The sequence below is a fragment of the Salvelinus alpinus genome, chromosome 4 (genome assembly GCF_045679555.1).
Source record: "Salvelinus alpinus chromosome 4, SLU_Salpinus.1, whole genome shotgun sequence".
In the NCBI taxonomy this organism is placed as follows: domain Eukaryota; kingdom Metazoa; phylum Chordata; class Actinopteri; order Salmoniformes; family Salmonidae; genus Salvelinus; species Salvelinus alpinus.
In genome coordinates this window covers 38,558,647-38,585,484 of record NC_092089.1, presented here as the reverse complement: position 1 = coordinate 38,585,484, position 26,838 = coordinate 38,558,647, and the positions used below count along the sequence as shown (strand labels likewise).

General features: G+C 43.8%; 1 protein-coding gene across 3 annotated transcripts in view; it reads right to left on the bottom strand.

Moving 5' to 3' along the window:
• Positions 1-26,838, bottom strand: part of ascc3 (activating signal cointegrator 1 complex subunit 3) — a 144,474-nt gene that overhangs the window by 25,873 nt on the left and 91,763 nt on the right. For all 3 annotated transcript variants that reach the window (XM_071396978.1, XM_071396980.1, XM_071396979.1), the window contains exons 16-33: positions 25,669-25,860; positions 19,714-19,938; positions 17,922-18,041; positions 17,547-17,711; positions 16,835-16,921; positions 16,506-16,682; positions 14,213-14,438; positions 13,801-13,955; positions 12,003-12,101; positions 11,622-11,790; positions 11,246-11,466; positions 11,050-11,135; positions 10,408-10,574; positions 9,797-9,942; positions 8,206-8,326; positions 7,972-8,114; positions 6,315-6,452; positions 1,038-1,158 (exon numbers count right to left, since the gene is read on the bottom strand). In XM_071396978.1, the coding sequence (XP_071253079.1) occupies positions 1,038-1,158; positions 6,315-6,452; positions 7,972-8,114; positions 8,206-8,326; positions 9,797-9,942; positions 10,408-10,574; positions 11,050-11,135; positions 11,246-11,466; positions 11,622-11,790; positions 12,003-12,101; positions 13,801-13,955; positions 14,213-14,438; positions 16,506-16,682; positions 16,835-16,921; positions 17,547-17,711; positions 17,922-18,041; positions 19,714-19,938; positions 25,669-25,860 (2,758 nt within the window). The remainder of the gene's footprint in view (positions 1-1,037; positions 1,159-6,314; positions 6,453-7,971; positions 8,115-8,205; positions 8,327-9,796; positions 9,943-10,407; positions 10,575-11,049; positions 11,136-11,245; positions 11,467-11,621; positions 11,791-12,002; positions 12,102-13,800; positions 13,956-14,212; positions 14,439-16,505; positions 16,683-16,834; positions 16,922-17,546; positions 17,712-17,921; positions 18,042-19,713; positions 19,939-25,668; positions 25,861-26,838) is intronic.

Sequence of the window (26,838 nt, the reverse complement as noted above, 5' to 3'; positions counted from 1 at the left end):
CTACAACCTACTGTAACTACAGGAGATAAACCACACCTACAGAACTACAACCTACTGTAACTACAGGAGAGATAAACCACACCTACAGAACAACTACAACCTACTGTAACTAAAGGAGATAAACCACCCCTACAGAACTACAACCTACTGTAACTACAGGAGAGATAAACCACACCTACAGAACAACTACAACCTACTGTAACTACAGGAGAGATAAACCACACCTACAGAACAACTACAACCTACTGTAACTACAGGAGAGATAAACCACACCTACAGAACAACTACAACCTACTGTAACTACAGGAAAGATAAACCACACCTACAGAACAACTACAACCTACTGTAACTACAGGAGAGATAAACCACACCTACATAACTACAACCTACTGTAACTACAGGAGAGATAAACCACACCTACAGAACAACTACAACCTACTGTAACTACAGGAGAGATAAACCACACCTACAGAACAACTACAACCTACTGTAACTACAGGAGAGATAAACCACAGCTACAGAACAACTACAACCTACTGTAACTACAGGAGAGATAAACCACACCTACAGAACTACAACCTACTGTAACTACAGGAGAGATAAACCACACCTACAGAACAACTACAACCTACTGTAACTACAGGAGATAAACCACACCTACAGAACTACAACCTACTGTAACTACAGGAGAGATAAACCACACCTACAGAACAACTACAACCTACTGTAACTACAGGAGAGATAAACCACACCTACAGAACAACTACAACCTACTGTAACTACAGGAGAGATAAACCACACCTACATAACTACAACCTACTGTAACTACAGGAGAGATAAACCACACCTACAGAACAACTACAACCTACTGTAACTACAGGAGAGATAAACCACAGCTACACATTCAGATGAAAACACATGGATGTACTGGACTTTTTAACTCACTACCAAACAGGGAGTATTTGACATGACAGGAAAATAGAAGTAGACTTAATTCAATACAGAAACAGTGATGGAAACTGGACATGAGCCTGTACCTGTGATGGGGTAGTCCACGTAGCGTCTGGTCTTCCCATCATAGTACTCAGTACCTTTGACAATGACCAGATGGGCAGGAAAGTTTACTCCCCAGGCCAGAGTACTGGTGGCTATCAGTATCTGGAGACAGAGAGAGATTAGAGTGTCATACCTGTCATGGATTTAACAAAGTAAAGCAGAAACACCTTCAGTGTTATATCTGCAACATTGTTGTATATACCTGCACCTATTCAATACGTATATACCTGCACCTATTCAATACGTATATACCTGCACCTATTCAATACGTATATACCTGCACCTATTCAATACGTATATACCTGCACCTATTCAATACGTATATACCTGCACCTATTCAATACGTATATACAGTGGGGAGAACAAGTATTTGATACACTGCCGATTTTGCAGGTTTTCCTACTTACAAAGCATGTAGAGGTCTGTCATTTTTATCATAGGTACACTTCAACTGTGAGAGACGGAATCTAAAACAAAAATCCAGAAAATCACATTGTATGATTTTTAAGTAATTAATTTGCATTTTATTGCATGACATAAGTATTTGATCACCTACCAACCAGTAAGAATTCCGGCTCTCACAGACCTGTTAGTTTTTCTTTAAGAAGCCCTCCTGTTCTCCACTCATTACCTGTATTAACTGCACCTGTTTGAACTCGTTACCTGTATAAAAGACACCTGTCCACACACTCAATCAAACAGACTCCAACCTCTCCACAATGGCCAAGACCAGAGAGCTGTGTAAGGACATCAGGGATAAATTGTAGACCTGTACAAGGCTGGGATGGGCTACAGGACAATAGGCAAGCAGCTTGGTGAGAAGGCAACAACTGTTGGCACAATTATTAGAAAATGGAAGAAGTTCAAGATGACGGTCAATCACCCTCGGTCTGGGGCTCCATGCAAGATCTCACCTCGTGGGGCATCAATGATCATGAGGAATGTGAGGGATCAGCCCAGAACTACACGGCAGGACCTGGTCAATGGCCTGAAGAGAGCTGGGACCACAGTCTCAAAGAAAACCATTAGTAACACACTACGCCGTCATGGATTAAAATCCTGCAGCGCACGCAAGGTCCCCCTGCTCAAGCCAGCGCATGTCCAGGCCCGTCTGAAGTTTGCCAATGACCATCTGGATGATCCAGAGGAGGAATGGGAGAAGGTCATGTGGTCTGATGAGACAAAAATAGAGCTTTTTGCTCTAAACTCCACTCGCCGTGTTTGGAGGAATAGAAGGATGAGTACAACCCCAAGAACACCATCCCAACCGTGAAGCATGGAGGTGGAAACATCATTCTTTGGGGATGCTTTTCTGCAAAGGGGACAGGACGACTGCACCGTATTGAGGGGAGGATGGATGGGGCCATGTATCGCGAGATCTTGACCAACAACCTCCTTCCCTCAGTAAGAGCATTGAAGATGGGTCGTGGCTGGGTCTTCCAGCATGACAACGACCCGAAACACACAGCCAGGGCAACTAAGGAGTGGCTCCGTAAGAAGCATCTCAAGGTCCTGGAGTGGCCTAGCCAGTCTCCAGACCTGAACCCAATAGAAAATCTTTGGAGAGAGCCGAAAGTCCGTATTGCCCAGCGACAGCCCCGAAACCTGAAGGATCTGGAGAAGGTCTGTATGGAGGAGTGGGCCAAAATCCCTGCTGCAGTGTGTGCAAACCTGGTCAAGAACTACAGGAAACGTATGATCTCTGTAATTGCAAACTAAGGTTTCTGTACCAAATATTCAGTTCTGCTTTTCTGATGTATCAAATACTTATGTCATGCAATAAAATGCAAATTAATTACTTAAAAATCATACAATGTGATTTTCTGGATTTTTGTTTTAGATTCCTTCTCTCACAGTTGAAGTGTACCTATGATAAAAATTACAGACCTCTACATGCTTTGTAAGTAGGAAAACCTGCAAAATCGTCAGTGTATCAAATACTTGTTCTCCCCACTGTACCTGCACCTATTCAATACGTATATACCTGCACCTATTCAATACGTATATACCTGCACCTATTCAATACGTATATACCTGCACCTATTCAATACCTATTTACCTGCACCTATTCAATAAGTTTATACCTGCACCTATTCAATACGTATATACATGCACCTATTCAATACGTTTATACCTGCACCTATTCAATACGTATATACCTGCACCTATTCAATACGTATATACCTGCACCTATTCAATACGTATATACCTGCACCTATTCAATACGTATATACCTGCACCTATTCAATACGTATATACCTGCACCTATTCAATACGTATATACCTGCACCTATTCAATACGTATATACCTGCACCTATTCAATACGTATATACCTGCACCTATTCAATACGTATATACCTGCACCTATTCAATACGTATATACCTGCACCTATTCAATACGTATATACCTGCACCTATTCAATACGTATATACCTGCACCTATTCAATACGTATATACCTGCAACTATTCAATACGTATATACCTGCAACTATTCAATACGTATATACCTGCACCTATTCAATACGTATATACCTGCACCTATTCAATACGTATATACCTGCACCTATTCAATACGTATATACCTGCACCTATTCAATACGTATATACCTGCACCTATTCAATACGTATATACCTGCACCTATTCAATACGTATATACCTGCACCTATTCAATACGTATATACCTGCACCTATTCAATACCTATATACCTGCACCTATTCAATACCTATATACCTGCAACTATTCAATACGTATATACCTGCACCTATTCAATACCTATATACCTGCACCTATTCAATACCTATATACCTGCACCTATTCAATACGTATATACCTGCACCTATTCAATACGTATATACCTGCACCTATTCAATACGTATATACCTGCACCTATTCAATACGTATATACCTGCACCTATTCAATACGTATATACCTGCACCTATTCAATACGTATATACCTGCACCTATTCAATACGTATATACCTGCACCTATTCAATACGTATATACCTGCACCTATTCAATACGTATATACCTGCACCTATTCAATACGTATATACCTGCACCTATTCAATACGTATATACCTGCACCTATTCAATACGTATATACCTGCACCTATTCAATACGTATATACCTGCACCTATTCAATACGTATATACCTGCACCTATTCAATACGTATATACCTGCACCTATTCAATACGTATATACCTGCACCTATTCAATACGTATATACCTGCACCTATTCAATACGTATATACCTGCACCTATTCAATACGTATATACCTGCACCTATTCAATACCTATATACCTGCACCTATTCAATACCTATATACCTGCACCTATTCAATACCTATATACCTGCACCTATTCAATACGTATATACCTGCACCTATTCAATACGTATATACCTGCAACTATTCAATACGTATATACCTGCAACTATTCAATACGTTTATACCTGCACCTATTCAATACCTATATACCTGCACCTATTCAATACCTATATACCTGCACCTATTCAATACGTATATACCTGCAACTATTCAATATGTATATCCTGCACCTATTCAATACGTATATCCTGCACCTATTCAATACGTATATACCTGCACCTATTCAATACATTTATACCTGCACCTATTCAATACGTTTATACCTGCAACTACTCGATACGTATATACCTGCACTTATTCAATATGTTTATACCTGCACCTATTCAATACGTATATACCTGCACCTATTCAATACGTTTATACCTGCACCTATTCAATACGTTTATACCTGTAACTACTCGATACGTATATACCTGCACTTATTCAATACGTTTATACCTGCACCTATTCAATATGTATATACCTGCACCTATTCAATACGTTTATACCTGCACCTATTCAATATGTATATACCTGCAACTACTCGATACGTATATACCTGCAACTACTCGATACGTTTATACCTGAAACTACTCGATACGTATATACCCGCACCTATTCAATATGTTTATACCTGCACCTATTCAATACGTATATACCTGCAACTACTCGATACGTATATACCTGCAACTATTCAATACGTTTATACCTGCACCTATTCAATACGTTTATACCTGCACCTATTCAATACGTTTATACCTGCACCTATTCAATACGTTTATACCTGCACCTATTCAATACGTTTATACCTGCACCTATTCAATACCTATATACCTGAAACTATTCAATACCTATATACCTGCAACTATTCAATACCTATATACCTGCACCTATTCAATACCTATATACCTGCACCTATTCAATACCTATATACCTGCAACTATTCAATACGTATATACCTGCACCTACTCAATACCTATATACATGCACCTATTCAATACCTATATACCTGCAGCTATTCAATACGTTTATACCTGCACCTATTCAATACGTATATACCTGCACCTATTCAATACCTATATACCTGCACCTATTCAATACGTTTATACCTGCACCTATTCAATACGTTTATACCTGCACCTATTCAATACGTATATACCTGCACCTATTCAATACGTATATACCTGCACCTATTCAATACGTATATACCTGCACCTATTCAATACGTATATACCTGCACCTATTCAATACGTATATACCTGCACCTATTCAATACGTATATACCTGCACCTATTCAATACGTTTATACCTGCACCTATTCAATATGTATATACCTGCACCTATTCAATATGTATATACCTGCACCTATTCAATACGTTTATACCTGCACCTATTCAATACGTTTATACCTGCACCTATTCAATACGTATATACCTGCACCTATTCAATACGTTTATACCTGCACCTATTCAATACGTATATACCTGCACCTATTCAATACGTATATACCTGCACCTATTCAATACGTATATACCTGCAACTACTCAATATGTATATACCTGCAACTACTCAATATGTATATACCTGCACCTATTCAATATGTATATACCTGCACCTATTCAATACGTTTATACCTGCAACTACTCAATACGTATATACCTGCAACTATTCAATACCTATATACCTGCAACTACTCAATACGTATATACCCGCAACTATTCAATACCTATATACCCGCAACTATTCAATACGTATATACCTGGACCTATCAGGATCCCACCTGGACCTATCAGGATCCCACCTGGACCTATCAGGGTCCCACCTGGACCTATCAGGATCCCACCTGGACCTATCAGGGTCCCACCTGGACCTATCAGGGTCCTACCTGGATCTTGCAGTTGACAAACAGTTCCTCCACAGTCTTCCTGTCTCTCTCGTGTAGTCCAGCGTGGTGCATGCCGATACCAAACGCCAACGTCAGCTTCAGGTTGGACTCCTTCACCGTGGCGATGATGTCTGTCATCTGGGTAACATTAACCAATCACAGCATGAGACCTCACCTCATCAATCTACGACAGCACAATACCATATCTCGTCGACCAATAGAGACACAGTAAACAGTGTAGGACTAGAAGGCACATCCATGACGAAGAAGACGTTGCACATGAGCAGGGAGTGGGGCTACGGAAGGAGTGGAGAAAAAAATTAAAACAACATGTGGGACAGAGAAAGCAAAACATTTGAGAGGGTTTTACAGGACGAGAGGTACATGTTCACAGAGGAAGGAAGGAAGGAGGGAGAGGGGCTAACTGCAGCAGAGGAAGTAATCGAGAGAACGTAAGGCTAACTCAGGCAGAGAGGGCGGGACTCCCACTGAGACGGAGGCAGCTAGCGCCAGCCGCCTGTCACTCAAACCACAGGAGCTCCAGCAGCTACACAGCCAGTACAGAAACACAGCAGGGAGCAGCATATATCACTGGAACAAACACACTGCAGGGCCAGTTCAACACACCCAGGGCTAAAAATACACATACAGTAAATGTCAGGTTCTCTCACACACACACACACACGCACACGCACACGCACACGCACACACACGCACACACGCACACACGCACACGCACACGCACACGCACACACACACACACACAGCTAGGAAATACGGAGCAGAAGAGAGGATGAAATGTATCCTATGAATTAGATTTTTCTGCTGCGTATACAGTATTAAGGACTAGTTTGTGTGTGTGTATATATTTTACAAGTTGGGGTTTGAAGTTAGTCAGAGCTCTCTATTTCGCCCAGACCACAGGCTTGGTGTGAAAAGCGAGCAGCCCCATAAAACATGTTAATATCCATCTTTTACAACGCCAAGCCTACTGTGACTTCATAAGGCCCAATATGAGGGATTATACACCAGACACACATCCAACACAGCTCAGCTCTCTGTATCCACATCCAACACCGCTCTGCTCAGCTCTCTGTATCCCGGGGTTCTGGCAGGCCTGAGCAAATACATTGTTTTACTGTTTTTTAATGTGTGTGTGTGTGTGTGTGTGTGTGTGTGTGTGAGTGAGTGAGTGAGTGAGAGATAGATAGGAGTGAGAGCGTTCGCTAGTGTATTGTAAGAAATTATCCTTGTTTATGGGCCTCTATATATCAGACACACATGTTAAGGTAATTACTGCCCATCTTCTATCAGAGCACATTTTCTCATCTTGAAATAATCCTGAAGTATGCAGAGAAAATAATGGGATATGACACAGGCGTTTCCTGTAGAAGTTGATTTGAGTTCCCTCTGTAATTACACTAAAACCAGTGCTTAGAGAGAATATCAGGAGGAGGAAGGAGAGCAACAAGCAGCAGAGGACGAGGAATAGGAAGACTGGAGGAATAGAACAGAGAGAAAGAGGAGATAGAGAAAGAGAGACAGACTAAGAGAGAGAGAAAGAGAGCGAGTGAGAAAGAGAGAAATATTGTAGATGTACACACCTCTGACTACAGGGTTAGTTCCACTAGGGGGTAACAAGTATAAGACTGGTCACCTGAGTCTCGTCCTGGTGCAGCCACTGTTTGGGGTCGTCCTCGGTGGCCAGGAAGGCTATCAGGTCTAGAGCTGTCAGACGAGTCTGTCGCCGCGACGACACAAAGATCAGAACAGGCTTGGCTGGAGAGTGACTGCGAATCGCTGGAGAGAGAGAGAGAGAGAGATATAGAGAGGGGGGATGCACAGTGTAGTTGCATACTTAGTGTGTGTTTCTGTGTGTGGTGTATTGTACCTTGGAACACAGGCTTGTTCATGCTGGCCATGCGGGGGCAGTAGTGCTGTCCTGGGAAGCCGTGGATGTGAACCTCCAATGGGACGGGACGCACAGAGGGCCGGAAGTTAAACAAACCCACCTGTAAGAGAGGTGAGGCAAAAAGACAGAGATAGTTAGACAGTGGATGAAAGAGAACCATATGGACATAGAACCATAGAAAGAGAATGAATGTCTTCTCTCATTGAGAGAGAGAGAAGAGAGAGAAGAGAGAAGAGAGAAGAGAGAAGAGAGAAGAGAGAAGAGAGAAGAGAGAAGAGAGAAGAGAGAGAGAGAGAGAGAGAGAGAGAGAGGAGAGAGAGAGAGAGGATGAAAGAAAACTAGATCGAAAGAGAGAGCGATAGATAGATAAAGTGAGTCCAGCTGGCTGCGAGGCCCATCTGGGTGTCTAAAGGTTTGTCATTGTCCCTGTCCAGGGGAGAGGGACAGGGAACGGAGCACTTTTTGTCTGTTGTGCTCAGAGGCTCGCTGGGTAGGGCAGCAGTCCATTGTAGCGTGTGGAGTGGCCAGGCAGGGCAGGCGCATGTGTACACATATCTAAAGGCCTGGATAATGGATTGGGCATCTAAACCCAGCCAACATCCCCAGTCCCTCCCGTCCTCAGTCTAAACAGCCAGATTTATAACCAGACAATCTGTCTGCCAGGGACACTCTGCAACAGTAACACAATGTTTAGACAACCAATACTGTCACAGAAAAGACTGGAATGGTAGGATACAGTTGGAATTTGAGCGCAATGTTTTAAAAGCATTACACATGACGTTATGGTAAAACTTTATAACTTTCAAAAATAAGCAGTTGTAAATGCTATGAATGCTTTATAAATGTTATATAACATGTTTTTCAGCAGATATACAATTTATCTCAAAAAGAAAATACTAAGTGAATGTAAAGACTGTCTGTCTACATGTGGTTTTTATGTGTGACTGGGGTCATGCAGGCATACAGGAGTTCCCATGTCTCTCTGTGGTGGATAGGGAGGTTATTAAATACCCTTCTGATATGATTACTGCTATTATTATTAAAGGACTGTCAAGTCATCTGTCCGCATTGGTACCGTGATTTCTGTTGATTACCAAAGCAACTCCAGCTTGGCTCCAGAGAAACAGGACTCCAAACCATTACCGTACTGTGGTCAAAACTATTACACGGATTCCCTGCCAAAAACATCAGTATTATTCTACATTTATCAAATATGAAAAGGGGAGGCGGATACGTGAACACTAAAAAACACTGGCTAACACAAATGTGGTTACTGGTTGGCTTGAGAACAGCAATGTCAATTACAAAACCTCCAACTGATGACAGAGACATGAACTCTATCTGAACACAGGACAGGAGGTGAAATGATGAGCAGGTTTAAACTACAGGAGATGTCTTGTCTATGTGAAACTGAGACTAACGTGATGGTATGATCAGGGTAGAACACTGTTGTAATGCCTGATTCAGATAAGAAACTGATTCTAGATCTGAGCCTAAATGCAACTCTTACCAGGAGTGGCGTTTCACAATACTTGTAGTGTCTAGTATGTGGATGCTATGGAGAGCTCACCTGTCCAATCCCTAGCCAGTCGGCGAGGTCTCGTGCGTTGGCCAGGGCCGTGGACAGGCCCACCACGCGGACAGTCTTGTTGGTGTGGGAGGAGATGAAGTTGGTCCTGGACACTATGACCTCCAGCACAGGACCTCTGTCCTCCCCTGGGATACAGACACAGTGGTATGGTCCAGTGTGAGACACAGTGGTACATTCCAGTGTGAGAAAGTTTGACAAAGCATTTCACTATGGAGAGTAGTATTATTATTAACTCTTTAGAATTCTATAAGAATTTTCTTTGTATGATGGTAAAAGTTAAGGCTCTATAGAAGGCTCTGTTTGTATGAGGGTTTATGATGGTAAAAGTTAAGGCTCTGTAGAAGGCTCTGTTTGTATGAGGATTTATGATGGTAAAAGTTAAGGCTCTATAGAAGGCTCTGTTTGTATGAGGATTTATGATGGTAAAAGTTAAGGCTCTATAGAAGGCTCTGTTTGTATGAGGGTTTATGATGGTAAAAGTTAAGGCTCTATACAAAGTTTTGATTGTATGGGGTTTGTGAGGCAAGAACCAGACCCATAGATATTAAAGATCTCTCTATTTGCTTCTGGGTAGAATTAGGCTGTGGTACCTAGCAGGTGGATCTCATCGATGATGAGGATGGCTACTTTCTGGACGTAGCTGCGGTTCTGCCAGGAGCGACTCACGCCGTCCCACTTCTCCGGCGTGGTCACGATCAGGTCGGCCGCAGCGATGGCCCGCATGTCTGGAGTCACATCACCTGTCAGCTCCACGACCCTAGGGACGAGGAGAGAGAGGAGGGAAGGAGGGAGAGGGAGGGGAGAGAGGGAAGGGAAGGAGGGAGAGGGAGGGAAGGAGGGAGAGGGAGGGGAGAGAGGGAAGGAGGGAGGGGAGAGAGGGAAGGAGGGAGGGGAGAGAGGGAAGGAGGGAGAGGGAGGGAGGGAGGGGAGAGAGGGAAGGGAAGGAGGGAGAGGTAGAGAGGGAAGGGAAGGAGGGAGAGGGAGGGAGGGAGGGAGGGGAGAGAGGGAAGGGAAGGAGGGAGGGAGGGAGGGGGGAGGGAGGGAGGGGAGAGAGGGAAGGGAAGGAGGGAGAGGGAGGGGAGAGAGGGAAGGGAAGGGAAAGAGGGAGAGGGAGAGGGAGGGGAGAGAGCGAGAAAGAGACAATATATGGATGGATAGATACCACAGCTGATGGTCATTGACAGATGTGAATGCAACTGAAATGCACATGGTTATAACCAAGTCTCACTCACTTCTTCCCCAGTTTTTCCTCTATCCTGATCTTCCAGTCCTCGATCCTCTCCCTGACCAGAGCTTTCAGAGGGGCAATGTACACCACCTGAGAACACACACAGAGCAAGGATAAACAGAGAGAAATGTATAGCGATATAGAAAGAGAAAAAGAGAGAGATAGAGTGAAGGGGGGGGGGGGGGGGGTGGCAGACAGACCTTGGAGGTAGGGTACTGGTTGAAGATTCGGAACATGGCCAACTCGGCTGCGATGGTTTTACCGGAGCCCGTTGGCGCCCCCAGCAGGACGTTGGTGTCGGTGTGGTAGAGCGTGTGGAAGATCTGTGTCTGGATGGGATTGAAGTGGGTGAACTTGTACAGACTCTCGTACTCCGGGTTCCCCAGGGCGGTGATGGGTAACGGCTGCAGGTCCAGCAGCTCTGAGAATCAACAGGGCAACGTTGAGACAACGTATGGGTACATTTGTCAAGGAAAAAAGACAGAGAAAGGTGTATGTGTGAAGTATGAAGAGTTGTTTCATCTGTACACCTCTGAGGGTTGGTCTGTCTGTGTTTGTGAGTCTGTTGTACAGTACCAGTATGTGGGGGATGTCTCTCAGGCAGGATGAGGTGTTGGAAGTTGATGATGCAGACAGCCTCTGAGCCCAGCCAGCGGTCTGACACAGCTCTGATGTAGTACTGGGAAGGCATGGGCTCAAAGATAGGGATGGTGAACACCACCTGTTGGGGCTCCCCACTCACCACCTGGAAAACACACACAAGGTAAGTATGACTTGGCTCAACCATATCCACTGATACAGGGTCAGATTTATTCCATAACCATAATGGTTAAGGTTAGGATTATGGGTCAGGTAATCTGATCCTAGATCTGTAGTTAGGGGCAACTTCTGCCTCAACACAGGAGAACAAGTGGCTCTCAGACACATTCTAGAAGCTAATGTTACCCAGAAACCCACCTGTTTCTTCTGTAGGAGCAGGTACTCTGAATGGTAGATGTGATCGTTGATGGGGTCCTCCACCCACAGCCACCAGGGCTCACCCACTGAACCATGACACTAAGAGAGGAGAGAGGAGAGGAGAGGCAGAGGAGAGGGGCGAGGCAGAGGAGAGGCAGAGGAGAGGCAGAGGAGAGGAGATAGAAGCATGAAGAATCGGTAGCATTAGAAGATCAGAGCACTCCCAGGTTGTTTAACCAGATAGTAGCAATTCAAAACAAAGCAATGTAATTGTTAGTAGGTGGGTGCATAACCCTTCAGTCATGGGTGTTGGGGTGACTCCAAACAGAAACCTCAGCCCTCTTCTCTCCTCTCTCCCCAGTAGGAGAAGGAGGTGCACTGTACTGTGTATCTCTCTACATGTCTCTGCTCTGAGTTGACCCCCTGTAGAACACTGTACACCAATTCCTTTCCTCTGCTGTGGAAACTGCTGTCTGGCAAACAGACCACAGGTCCAGGAAACTGCTTTATGACACATGGAGAGAGGAGACAGTCTAGTTTCCACAGACAAACACACTAAAACAACAGCTATAATGTCATCTTCTGGCCTGGTCCCTAGCCCTCTTGTGTAAATGTCTAAAGATATCAGGGACACTACTCTTGATTAGGGATAGGAGTTATTCCCAACCATGTGACCTGAACCAGGAACAATTCTGCGTCCTACTCATGATAAATGCACAACATTCGGATGAACCAAAAATAGGAAAATACTAAAGGGAGTGGGGAAACACGCATTAATATAAGAAAACGACATCCAACTTCTGTCTGTTTCCCTATTAGAATGAGTCATTATCCTGGAGTCCATGGCTTGGGTTAGAGTTAGGGAGAAGGAGATCTCATGTGTCTCTACATGTGTCGTGGCTAGCTTGCGTGTGTACATATGCAGCAGGGATCACTGGCTAAGCTGGGGGCTGTTCCATAACAACTCTCCCATGAGCAGAGCATGCATCGCTAATCACACAAACATTCATCTTCATACAATAGCCTGGCTACAACGGGCCTCCTATTCCACCCTGACTCCCTTACAAACTACAGGAGTCATCTGCCTCAATGATATACTCCAATCACCAGAGATCCTATTGCCTAATTCGCAATTCAATGATGTACTGTATATTCCCTCCATTGGACATGGCTCTACTTACGGACAGCAGACTTGGGTTCAAACGGCATTTGAAATCTTTACTTAGCTGTGTTTGATTGATCTTGCCTGTCGCAATGGAACCAATAGAATAGTCCCAAAAGCGGAAAACACCGTCCATCTGGCACACCAGGCAGGCTCAAGCAAATGTAGTATTAAAGCCGCAGGTTAATATTACAAGAAGGTGATGTACCTAAACACTGATCTAGAATCAGCCATCTTCCCTTTAAAGAAACCTTAATTTGAACCATTCAATGAAAAAAAGAGCCCTTCAACCAGTACTTGGGATGTGGACTAACACTTCCAGAGGTGGGAATCTGACGCTGCGGGTTTGTTTCAGCAGCTGGCTGCTCCTCCTTGTAGAACAGCGGTGAGATTCCCACTTTTCACTCATTACTCCATCACCCCCACTGGCTGGAGGAGGAGAGGAGCAGGGCCACTAAGGGAGAGGATAGCTCCATACTGACCACTGACACGTCACACTAACACATTTCTACTGTTAGCAGCATTTTGACACACTTAAAGAGTGCTCTGATAATGTCTACTGTTTGTGTACTGTGTGTGTGTGTGAGGGAGAGCGAGAGACATCGAGGTCATCCTAGGTGAGGTCGACATGGTTACCTGGTCGTGCCACTGGAAGTCGGGGGTGATCTGGAGGCGGACCCTGAGCACGGTGCGTGTGATTGGTTGGATGGTGGCCTCCATCAGTATGGAAGGGATCTGGTGGACACACTGCTTCACCTTCAACCCGATGTTCACGTGGTGGAGCATGTGACCTGGGACACACAGAGAGAGAGGGGGAAGTGGTGTTACTACAGCACGCTGCAAGAGCGCGTGCACACACACACACACACACACACACACACACACACACACACACACACACACACACACACACACACACACACACACACACACACACACACACACACACACACACACACACACACACACACACACACAGCTCTACAGAACACAATAGAATTCATGTCTAATGTGCTAGTACACTACACTTGGCCCAGTATTGTCTCACCTATCTCGTCCTTCTGCATATCTTTCAGTTTGTCCACAGTGAGTTTCTTCTCCTCCAGACGGGCCAGCACGTTGTGAGGCAGGATGGAGAACTGTCTCAGGGGGTGAGCGAAGCCCCACAGACGCTTGTCTATCACTTTACACAGGTTGAGCAGGCGGTAGGTCATGGCAGGCCAGCGCTTCCTCAGAGCAATCTCAAACAGAGCCCTGACGATACGAGCTGCGTTCTACACAGGGACCAAATACACACACAGTTACAATTTGAGTGGCATTCTATAGTAGAAAAACAAGGCCTGTCACAGATAGTCACAAGTAGTGTATTACAGCAGGTGTAAAAAGACAGACAGGCTACAGCCAGACTTAGAGCAGTGTTCTACAATGGGTACAGCAGGACAGAGAGAGTCATGCAGAGACTGAAATAATCCAACAAGATGTAGGACAATTAATCATGTCTGATCGAGAGCCGCGGGACTGGTATGATCAGGCTCTGTTCTGAAACATGGGTCAGGCCTGGCTGTGTGCTGATGGATTGCTCATGTCTGTCCTGACAGATGGGTCAGGTGGTTGGCGCTGCTCGCTGATAAACTGATCAGATCTGACGTGACTGGGCTCTGATTGATTTGGGCAGGTGTTAATGACATGATGGATTGGTAGAGTCTGGCCGTGCTGTGATTGATTTGTTGGGCCTGGCTTTGCTGTGATGGATAAGTCGTGGTGAGGCTGCTATCTGTGATAGATTGGTCAGGTCTGCTTGTGTCCCGAACATGTGGTTGAGTGGGAGGATGGACAGAGACAGGCAGGCAGACAGACAGAGACAGGTATATAGACAGGCAGAGACACAGAAACACCAGCTGGGCCAGATGTTGGTCTGCTGCTGGTTAAAAGGCCACTAGGGCAACCGCACTCCTACATCAAACCCTCTGGAGAGAAAACCCTACTCACACCCTTACTGAGCCTACACTCATACTCCAAATAACAACCAACAGCCAAAACACATCAGGCCTCACAGTCCGAGTCACAGCACCAACATAGTTCATCTCAATAATCTCCCTGGTTGGAACTAACTTCATGATTGAGCTGCCTTCCTTCTCCAGTTCTTCTGTGTCCATGTGTCTTTAAGAGCATGCAGTAAAAACAGGTCAACTGTGGTCTCAGGTCTCTCAGCGCTCATGTACAATAATCTACTCTCTCAGGAGAACTCCTGGTGTCCTGCGGTCAAGTGCACCGGCCTGCAGAACTGCTCTATCTATCATCCAGTTGCTAAAGCCATTGAGGAGTGTGTGTGTATGCATGAGAGACAGGGAGTTAGCCCCTGTCAGTGTGTGTGTGAGAGCGAGAGATGGTGAGTCTGCCAGTGTTTGTGAGTGTGCCCACCTATATGTATGTATGCAACTTTATCTCTGTGCTTATGTGTGTGTCTCTCTGTTGGTGTGTAGTGGCAGTATCATACAGCAGCAGGACATATCAGTCCTCAGTCTGGATTAACCATCAGATCCCCTCTATTCCACTATGGCTGCCTGCCTCCCGGCCACAGCCATCCAAACCGGCTGCACATCTGAAATCGGGCAAAATAGGAGCAAAGAGGGAATTTGCTGTGAACAATTCCAAATATTCAGCCACATGGAATCAGTTACCGCAGAATAACCATGGATAGATGGGTTCAGCAGAGGATGGGAAGAGGGGATGGGATGTGGGGGGGGGGCTCCAAATGCAAAAAAGATTCTAGGCTATCAGTCACTGTGAAATATGCACCAGCCAATCATATTACTTTCCATCAGATATATCAAAGCATTTGATTTTCATAAAGAGCATAATGCAGAGATGCCGGAATGGCAGATTAACTGTGACAGTTCATGAAAGCCTCATGATCCCTCTGAAACAATGGAGATGCTGGTACAAACAGGAAACCCGTTTATGGATGTGTATGATATGATTAGTTAAGACACCATTTCTAAACCCCCATCAGTACACCAGTATGATTGAAACATTCTGCTCTAGGACGCGGACGGCATGTGCTGCTGGCTGAGGGAAGGGGAAGTCTTGGCAGGGGCTGCATGTGTTGGGGTAAGGGATTCTTGGCAGTGGCACGCCCTGGCAGGGGACACAGGGGTACAGCTGGACCCCTCAGAGGGGCTAGCTCAGTTCAGTTTGGGGTAGAAGCATGTACACATGTTGAAGTTTCTTCAGGTATGGTTCAGTTTGTATGAGTGTGTGTGTATGTGAGAAACAGATGGAGAAAGAGCATATGTGTGTGTGTGTGTGTGTGTGTGTGTGGTGCTGTGCCTGTAACCTACCTGTGCTACGTAGGAAAGATCTGAGATGAGGGAGAAGCTGTCCACCTCTCCCCGGCCGATGTAGGTCTGCAGTAGGATGTTGATCTTGCCGTATCCGTTCTCCACTCCGCCTGCAGCAGGCAGCTCACAGTAGTTACACAGCATCTGCTCTAGTTCCTCCATCTCCTCATCACGCACCTTGAAACACACACGCACACACACACACACACACACACACACACAGAGTCAGGAGTCTTTCCACCTGGGTACTCAAACTATATCAAGACCTTGCTATACTGTTTAGCAGGTGTCCTGCAGCAGTCTATAATGTGTGATGAGTGACCTCTCACCTTGACCTGTTCAAACTCCTCGGCCTTGGAGACGATGCTGAGGATGTCAGCCTCTGTCTTCTGGGAGTTGAACAGCTCGTTGAACGTCTGCATGGAGGAGGTGGACAAACACAAACATCAAATTGACATAAGGAACAGCGGTTATCTAGTTGTATATTGCATGTTACTGTAGATAATACCATGCCATATTACACCTACACAGAAGGGTATCTATACCCGGTTACAATAATATAATACATTGGAGTACACCAAACATGAGGAACACCTTTCTAATATTGAGTTGCAGCCTCAATTTGTCGGGGCATGGATTCCACAAGATGACGAAAGCTTTCCACAGGGATGGTGGCCCATGTTAATTGAAATGCATTCCAGGTGACTACCTCATGAAGCTGGTTGATAGAATGCCAAGAGTTTGCAAACCTGTCATCAAGGCAAAGAGTGGCTACTTTGAAGAATCTAAAATATATTTTGATTTGTTTTTGGTTACTACATGATTCCATGTGTTATTTCATAGTTTTGATGTCTTCACTATTATTCTACAATGTAGAAAACAGGAAAAAGAAAGAAAAACCCTTGAATCAATAGCTGTGTTCAAACCTTTGACTGGTACTGTATGTCATGGAAAGAGCAGGTGTTCTTAATGTTTTGTACACTCAGTGTACAATACAACATAGTATATAACATAATATCATGTTATGGAACTCTGGTGTACCTCCATGGTGTTGTATTTGATGTAGAAGTGACTGGCGGTTCTGCCCAGGTCAGTGGAGGCGAAGTATCCTGTCCTCTCCTCGAAGCGGATCATCCTGGCCTTGTCCAGCTTCCTGGCTGCCATCACCACCAGTTCCTTACGATACAGCTCCAGACCTGGGTCCATCTAACACAGAGACAGAACAGTTTAACCCTGCCATCACCACCAGTTCCTTACAGTACAGCTCCAGACCTGGGTCCATCTAACACAGAGAGCTAGACAATAAGAGAGTGTACAGTAGAGTGTGTACAGTAGAGTGTGTACACATGTGTGTGTGTGTGTGCGCACGTTTGTATGTGTGTACATGTGTGTCTGTGTGCATGCATGCGTGTGTACCTGGTAGGCCTTGTGGTTGATCCCGTAGGCCAGAGGGTTGGCTCTCATGCGGATGTACAGGTAGGTGTAACTCAGCCACCTCACTGCTTCCTCCACGTTAGTCACAGTCCCTAGTGATACCTGCAGAGAGAGGGCGAAAGAGAGAGATCAATAACATCACATTCACCTTCAGTCATTCTAGCCACCTAGCAGCACCTGGTGGAGATTCCATACTCAGCATTGATTCCTTCTCAATAAGTCCTCATTGAATCCTTGAGGTGGGTGCCATCTAGTGGTGACTTACTGTACTGTGTTTATTTTGTGAAAAGGGCATTGGATGGAGATGAGAAGAGAACATGATTGAAGGGGGCCAGTTAGGCATCTGCTGTCAAACACAGATCGCTGTGAAATATCTTTACACTAAAGATAAATATTGTTAACTTTCATTTGGTCTACCAGCTTCAAACAGCTGTAAAAACAATATTTTTTGTTATTGAAAATACACTTCACAGCGATTTAGACGGAACAATGATTCCCTACACTATTCAGTGCTTGTTTTCTCACAAACTGAAATTGAGCGAAGTTTAACATTTTAGCAACCAGGAAATGACAGAGCGATCTCCACTAGATAAAACAGCCACAAAGTCAGAACAGCTTTCCCAGTTTGACAACCGATGCCCGTTCGGCGGGAGAAATCAATAGGCCAATATCACAGCCAATCACAACACTGGCGGGTAAGTAATACTGTGAAACACTAACATTCTCCACTATTAACGCCATATATACTACGGGCATTTTCTGAAATTTCCTTGATAAATACAATTAAAAAGTACATTATTTGTAACATTTTGGACCATGCTTATAGCCTATGCATTGTCCATTTTATCAGGTATGCTATTAGCAATACGCACGATCACCTGTAGCCCAACTGATACAGCACCGTGGCTAGAAATAAATAGGCTGAAGCATGGGGTTGCCTACCTGCATTTACCCTATTGGGCTGATCATTCCCCTAAAAAGTGCATATAAACACATCCTACCTGTTAGTGTTTTACCCCAATTTACCCTAACCGGGGTAACACCCACCTGTCTGTACTTCTCACAGAAACCCCTTTCCCTGATTGCCACTACTATTGAACAACTAAAAGTTACATCTGTCTCATGACAATTTCTTAAACCACTCCCCCAAAAATATTTTGAGTTAGGGTGGCGTTTTTACACAAGTTACCCTATAATTGCCCTGTGTTACACTTAGCCCACTCTCCCCTATCGTGAGAATGACTGCTGAGCTGGTGCAGTTTGCACATATTTAGGAGTTGAGAAATAAAGTAGGAATGGAGAGCTGGGATCCCCCTATTTTTAACAAAGGCCATTACAACTGCTGGTTTCCCCGCGAATGCACTAAGAATTGTTGTGCATTGACTACTAGTCAGAATGCATATTCCCCTCCCTATGGCTCTCGCAACTTCAATGTGCCTTTAGAGGAACATTTACCTTGGATATAACTATTTTACTATAGTAGGTAAGCTTTTTTTTATTCATTACTCGCATTGTTTGCAGAGGAAAAGTACATTTGGACTGTTCTAGCATCTTCAAAGTGCGCCTAGGCAGAAATATTTGTTGACGATTAATTTTTTTGTTTGTTGGCGTAGCGGCAAATGCACCATGGCCATTTTGCCATGGTGCAGCGCCACAACTAAATGACTGCAGAGGAAACACTGGTATGATTGTTAAAGGAGAGGTCCTGAAGATGTGTGATTGTGGATAAGACCTTTCCCAGCTATATTATTGACGGTGGCGTGTGTTTCCCTACCTCAGCGTTGAGGTTGTCAGCCATGGTCTCTAGGAACTGGCTCTCTATGGGGTTCTGCTGGGTGAGCAGGGTGAGGTAGTGGCTCAGCTTGTCATGTGCCGTGATGATGGTGCCCTCGCCGTACTTGTCGAACTGGGGCCGCCCGGCACGCCCGAAGATCTGCATCACATCCAGGATGCCCAGGTCCACCAGGGTACCACGCTTAGCATCGTAGATTTGGGTGCCCTGTTGTTACCACGGGAACAAGAGAGGCCGGATATGAGTGGCTTTGGAGAGATAATACAGTCCTAATGAGGCAAACGTCTGCATGTTTTAGTACAGACACTTACACAGACTTACCGTCTTCTAAGAGTGAACGGCACATGATACAGACTTACAAGTTCATACCTTAATCTAGGGTTGCACATTTTGGGGAATATTCAGAAATGGAAACTTTCTGTGGGAATATATGGGAATTAACAGAAATATATGCACATTTATATTATTACCAATTAAATGTAGATGTTTTTTGCATTGGATATATTTACCATATCATATGGAGACAAACAAACCTTTTACCTTATCATAAGTAGACATAATTGCAAATGATTAAATCTATCCAATAGAAATACATTTAAAAAAAAATAGTTACGAATTGAACTTTAATTAAATGAGTTGACTCTTCACATGGGATGATTTCACTTAACAACAAAAGGGATTATTGAATGATCCATCACGTCCCAAAAACGTTTTCAACAACGTAAAATGATAGTCTAGAAACTAAAGCTTTGGTTGTCTTCCTCTCAGGCTTCCATGTCTTCTCCCTGGACATCCTCAATGTCCACCTCTTGAACATCAACAGACTCTGAGGCCTCATCTTCCTTGTTGAGGATGGCTCATTGTCAGGTTCAAAAAGCCTCAAATTTGGCCACCAATTTTTTTACCTTTGTATTGGTCAGCCTGTTGAGTGCTTTGGTGTGTGTGTGTGTTCCCAAACAACAACCAGTTGCGCTCTGAGGCGGCTGATGTTGGTGGGATTTGGAGGGAAAGAGCCTCAGATCATCCACAAAGTCCCTTCCACCAGGTGGCTGATGAGATATGTTGGCACGACTGCCATATTGCATCTCAATCCCAAAGCCCTTGCTTGGAAGTGTACTTCGCCAGACTGCCAAGAACCTTGCCCTCATCCAGGCCAAGGTGGCGAGACACGGTAGTGATGACACCATAGGCCTCGTTGATCTCTGCACCAGACAGGATGCTCTTGCCAGCATACTTGGGGTCCAACATGTACGCTGCGGCGTGTATGGGCTTCAGGCAGAAGTCTTCATGCTTTTGATGTATTTCAGAACTGCAGTTTCCTCTGCTTGGAGGAACAGTGAAGTGGGCAGTACGGATTTCTTCCCTTACATCTGTAAACAGAGTCTGAACATCACACAGGATGGCATTGTCTCCCTAAATCCATGCAATGGCTACTGCTATAGGTTTCAGGAGTTTCAGCCTGCTTACCACTCTCACCCAAAAAAACATAATCCAGGAGGATCCTCTTGATGGGGCTGCTCATATCGGCAGACTGTGATACTGCCATTTCTTAGAGAGACTCCTTCCCCTCCAGGAGACTGTCAAACATGATGACAACACCACCCCAACGGGTGTTGTTGGGCAGTTTCAATGTGGTGCACTTATTCTTCTCACTTTGCTTGGTGAGGTAGATTGCTGCTATAACTTGACCCATCACATAGAGCTGAAGTCAGAAGTTTACATACACCTTAGCCAAAAACATTCAACTCAGTTTTTCACAATTCCTGACATTTAATCCTAGTAAAAATTCCCTGTCTTAGGTCAGTTAGGATCACCACTTTATTTTAAGAATGTGAAATGTCAGAATAATAGTAGAGAGAAATAGTAGAGAGAAATATTTATTTCAGCTTCACATTCCCAGTGGGTCAGAAGTTTACATACACTCAATTAGTATTTGGTAGCGTCGCCTTTAAATTGTTTAACTTGGGTCAAACATTTCGAATAGCCTCCACAAGCTTCCCACAATAAATTGGGTGAATTTTGGCCCATTCCTTCTGACAGAGCTGGTGGAACAGTCAGGTTTGGCCTCCTTGCTCGCACACGCTTTTTCAGTTCCGTCATTGTCCATTTGGAAGACCCATTTGCGACCAAGCTTTAACTTCCTGACTGATGTCTTGAGATGTTTTTTTTAATGGCGGTTTTGGAGCAGTGGCTTCTTCCTTGCTGATCGGCCTTTCAGGTTATGTCGATATAGGACTTGTTTTACTGTGGATATAGATACTTTTGTACCCGTTTCCTCCAGCATCTTCACAAGGTCTTTTGCTGTTGTTCTAGGATTGATTTGCACTTTTCGTACCAAAGTACGTTCATCTCTAGGAGACAGAACGCGTCTCCTTCCTGAGCGGTATGACGGCTGCGTGGTCCCATGGTGTTTATACTTGCGTACTATTGTTTGTACAGATGAACGTGGTACCTTCAGGCGTTTGGAAATTGCTCCCAAGGATGAACCAGACTTGTGGAGGTCTACAATTTCTTTTCTGAGGTCTTGGCTGATTTATTTAGATTTTCCCATGATGTCAAGCAAAGAGGCACTGAGTTTGAAGGTAGGCCTTGAAATACATCCACAGGTACACCTCCTATTGACTCAAATGATGTCAATTAGCCTTTCAGAAGCTTCTAAAACCATGGCATAATTTTCTGGAATTTCCCAAGCTGTTTAAAGGCAGAGTCAACTTAGGGTATGTAAACTTCTGACCCACTGGAATTGTGATACAGTGAATTTTAAGTGAAATAATCTGTCTGTAAACAATTGGAAACATTACTTGTGTCATGCACAAAGTAGATGTCCTATCCGACTTGCCAAAACTATAGTTTGTTAACAAGAAATTTGTGGAGTGGTTGAAAAACGAGTTCTAATGACTCCAACCTAAGTGTATGTAAACCTCCGACTTCAACTGTACCTAACCATTTCCTTGGCTCTCTTGTAGAGTGTATCCATTGTTTTCAGTGCCATGATGTCCTTGAAGGACTCCTCCACTTTAGACCAAGCAGCCTTCATGTTCGTGGCATTGTCTGTCACCAGTGCAAATACCTTCTGTGGTTCAAGGTCATTGATGACTGCCTTCAGCTCATCTGCAAAGTAGAGACCGGTGTGTCTGTGCTCTTGTAGAATACTGGTTGAGGGGTGGAGATGATGTAGTTAACTATTCCTTGCCCACGAACATTCGCCCACCCATCAGAGATGATTGCAATTCAGTCTGCTTTCTCTATGATTTGCTTGACCTTCACTTGAACTCTGTTGAACTCTGCATCCAGCAAATGAGTAGATAAAGCATGTCTGGTTAAAGGGGTGTATGCTGGGTAAAGAAAATTCAGAAATCTCATCCAATACACATTGCCTGTGGGCATCCGAGGTGAACCAGTTGCATACACAGCTCGAGGAAGACATTCAACAGCATTTCTCTGACTACGTTCCTCTATTGAGTCAAAAAAACGTCTGATTCCAGGAGGACCATGAGCTGTTGCTATTAATAAGGTGTCTGATTCATTATTTTCACGTCGAATAGAAGTAGAGGGACTTTTGTCAGAGGTTGCTTGTTTTGAGTGCTGAGGGAACTTAATGAACTTGGCCAGATGATTCTGCATCTTTGTTGCATTCTTCACATATGATTTGGCACAGTATTTGCAAATGTACACAGCTTTTCCTTCTACATTAGCTGCAGTGAAATGTCTCCACGCATCAGATAGTGCCCGTGGCATTTTCCTGTAAAGATTAGAAACAAAATAAGTAAAAAAACAAACAAATACAATTCCATGTACAGATACATTTTGGTAGCAAAAACTAACTAGCAGAAAGTGTTAACAAGTTATAAATGATTTAAACACACTTTGTTGTTGGCTACTATTTCCTAGTTAACAAAAAATCATGTATGTCATATAAAATATATTCACCCCACCCAGTATTGTAATCAAAACTTACCAGAAAGCATGTAGTCCTTGGCTCAGACAGTGTAGTAGTCTGGGCTCAATAGCATCTCATTAGTGTGCAAGATCTTGAGAATCAGCTGTACATGTGATGGAAGAGTGCACTGCACATTAGAGGTCGAACCGATTTATGATTCTTCAACGCCGATACCGATTATTGGAGGACCAAAAAAAGCCGATACCGATTAATCGGACGATTTTTATATATATATTTGTAATAATGACAATTACAACAATACTGAATGAACACTTAGTTTAACTTAATATAATACATAAATAAAATCAATTTAGTCTCAAATAAATAATGAAACCTGTTCAATTTGGTTTAAATAATGCAAAAACAAAGTGTTGGAGAAGAAAGTAAAAGTGCAATATGTGCCATGTAAAAATGCTAACGTTTAAGTTCCTTGCTCAGAACATATGAAAGCTGGTGGTTCCTTTTAACATGAGTCTTCAATATTCCCAGGTAAGAAGTTTTAGGTTGTAGTTATTATAGGACTATTTCTCTCTATACCATTTGTATTTCATATACCTTTGACTATTGGATGTTCTAATAGGTACTTTAGTATTGCCAGCCTAATCTCGGGAGTTGATAGGCTTGATAAGTCATAAACAGCGCAATGCTTGAAGCATTGCAAAGAGCTGCTGGCCTACGCAGGAAAGTTGCTGTTTGAATGAATGCTTACGAGCCTGCTGCTGCCTACCACCGCTCAGTCAGACTGCTCTATCAAATCATATACTTAATTTTAATATAATAACACACAGAAATACGAGCCTTAGGGCATTAATATTGTCAAATCCGGAAACTATAATTTCGAAAACAAAACGTTTATTCTTTCAGTGAAATACATAACTGTTCCGTATTTTATCGAACGGGTGGCATCCATAAGTCTAAATATTGCTGTTACATTGCACAACCTTCAATGTTATGTTATAATTATGTACAATTCTGGCAAATTAATTACGGTCTTTGTTAGGAACAAATGGTCTTCACATAGTTCGCAAAGAGCCAGGCGACCCACAATGCTGGATATATCCTGACTCTGCTTGCACAGAACGCAAGAGAAAAGTGACACAATTTCCCTAGTTAAAATAAATTCATGTTAGCAGGCTATATTAACTAAATATGCAGGTTTCAAAATATACACTTGTGTATTGATTTTAAGAAAGGCATTGATGTTTATGGTTAGGTACACATTGGTGCAACGACAGTGCTTTTTCGCGAATGCGCTATTTAAATCATCACCCGTTTGGCGAAGTAGGCTGTGATTCAATGATAAATGAACAGGCACCGCATCGATTATATGCAACGCAGGACGAGCTAGTTAAACTAGTAATATCATCAACCATGTGTAGTTAACTAGTGATTATGTTAAGATTGATTGTTTTTTATAAGATAAGTTTAATGCTAGCTAGCAACTTACTTTGGCTCCTTACTGCACTCGCGTAACAGGTGGTCAGCCTGCCACGCAGTCTCCTCGTGGAGTGCAATGTAATCGTCCATAATCGGTGTCCAAAAATACGGATAACCGATTGTTATTAAAACTTGAAATCAGCCCTAATTAATCGGCCATTCCGATTAATCGGTCGACCTCTACTGCACATGTGATGGAAGAATGCACTGTGGATGAGGGTTGCAATTCCATTGAATTGGGGATCGTTTAACCAAAATATGCCACAAGTCCTAGAATTGCCTTGTGTATCCCACAAAAAATGTTCACTATAATAAGCTAACGTCTTTGATGAATTTAAGCAAAATTCCCAAAATTCCCGTGCTTAACTTCCCATGCAAAATTTCCGACCCTTTGCAACCCTACCTCAAATCAGACCGAAAAACTCCCTCACACATACAAACTAACAAATTACCACAAGTACACGCACCCAATGAAAGTAAGCATTTTGTTGGACTGTGTATACCATGTGTATCCTGTTCATACGACTAACAGAACTTGAAACGCGCGCACACAAACCGACCTTGATGATGACAGCGTGTGCAGGCAGGTTGACTCCCCAGGCCAGTGTGGCAGTACAGCACAGAACCTTGAGGTAACCCCTGGAGAACATGCTCTCCATCAGGCTCCGGTCAGCACGCAGCATCCCAGCGTGGTGGATCCCAAAACCATCTGGGAACATCTCCTTCATCTGCTTGTTCCTGGAACGCTGGATCTGGGGGAGAGAAGGAGAGGGAACAGTCAGAGGTGGGAGGGAAGGATTGAGAGAACCAATCAGCACAGCCTGGGTATGTAGAAGAGAGGAGAAGGATGGAGAGGGAGTATTGCTTTAACAAGTACTTTGTCATGCCAATAAAGCATTTCTGACTACCACCAAGGATCAGAGGTCAAAGATACATTTTGAGTCGGCACAACATGCCAACTGCTTTATGGCTGTGTCCTTACTCAGACCTAACTCCCCACTGCAGCTGCTAGAGGGCACCATCAAGGTGTCCAGACTGCTACCCAATAATCACACATCTGTAGAGTCGTTCAGACAGATCTATAAAACAGCTGTTGTATTGATCCTGCTGGGCCAGTATCAGTCAGTGTACTTTAGTACCTGATAAAACATTGCAACCCTAAGTTGAGGTTTTATTTCAGTTTTAATAGCTGCTTCTCTGTTAGTTTAAGGATCAGTAATTTAACTGAAGGCAACTACATTTTTTTACCCTGGTTTCAAGTATACACATATGCAGCACGTACACACTAAGGCACGTGCGTGCACACACACACACACACACACACACACACACACACACACACACACACACACACACACACACACACACACACACACACACACACACACACACACACACACACACACACACAGTGGCTGCTGATTGAGATGTGTGTGTGTTGACAGGCAGAGAGGTGAGGTGGTGACCTGGCAAGGCAGTAATAATGGCCTGCTCATCAGACAGCTTTATCTCTCTCTGGACAACTAAATGGAGGTCAGAGAGAGAGCACAGAGGAAAAAGCCCATTATAGCTAGCATCTGTCTGTGTGTGTGTGTGTGTGTGTGTGTGTGTGTGTGTGTGGGTGGTTGAGGGAGAGAAAGTGTTTCTCTGTGTGTACAGTACATGGGCCAAATTGCACATTGGCTCCCACTCAGATTTAAATACCAACTGTGTTTCCTGAACACCTGATT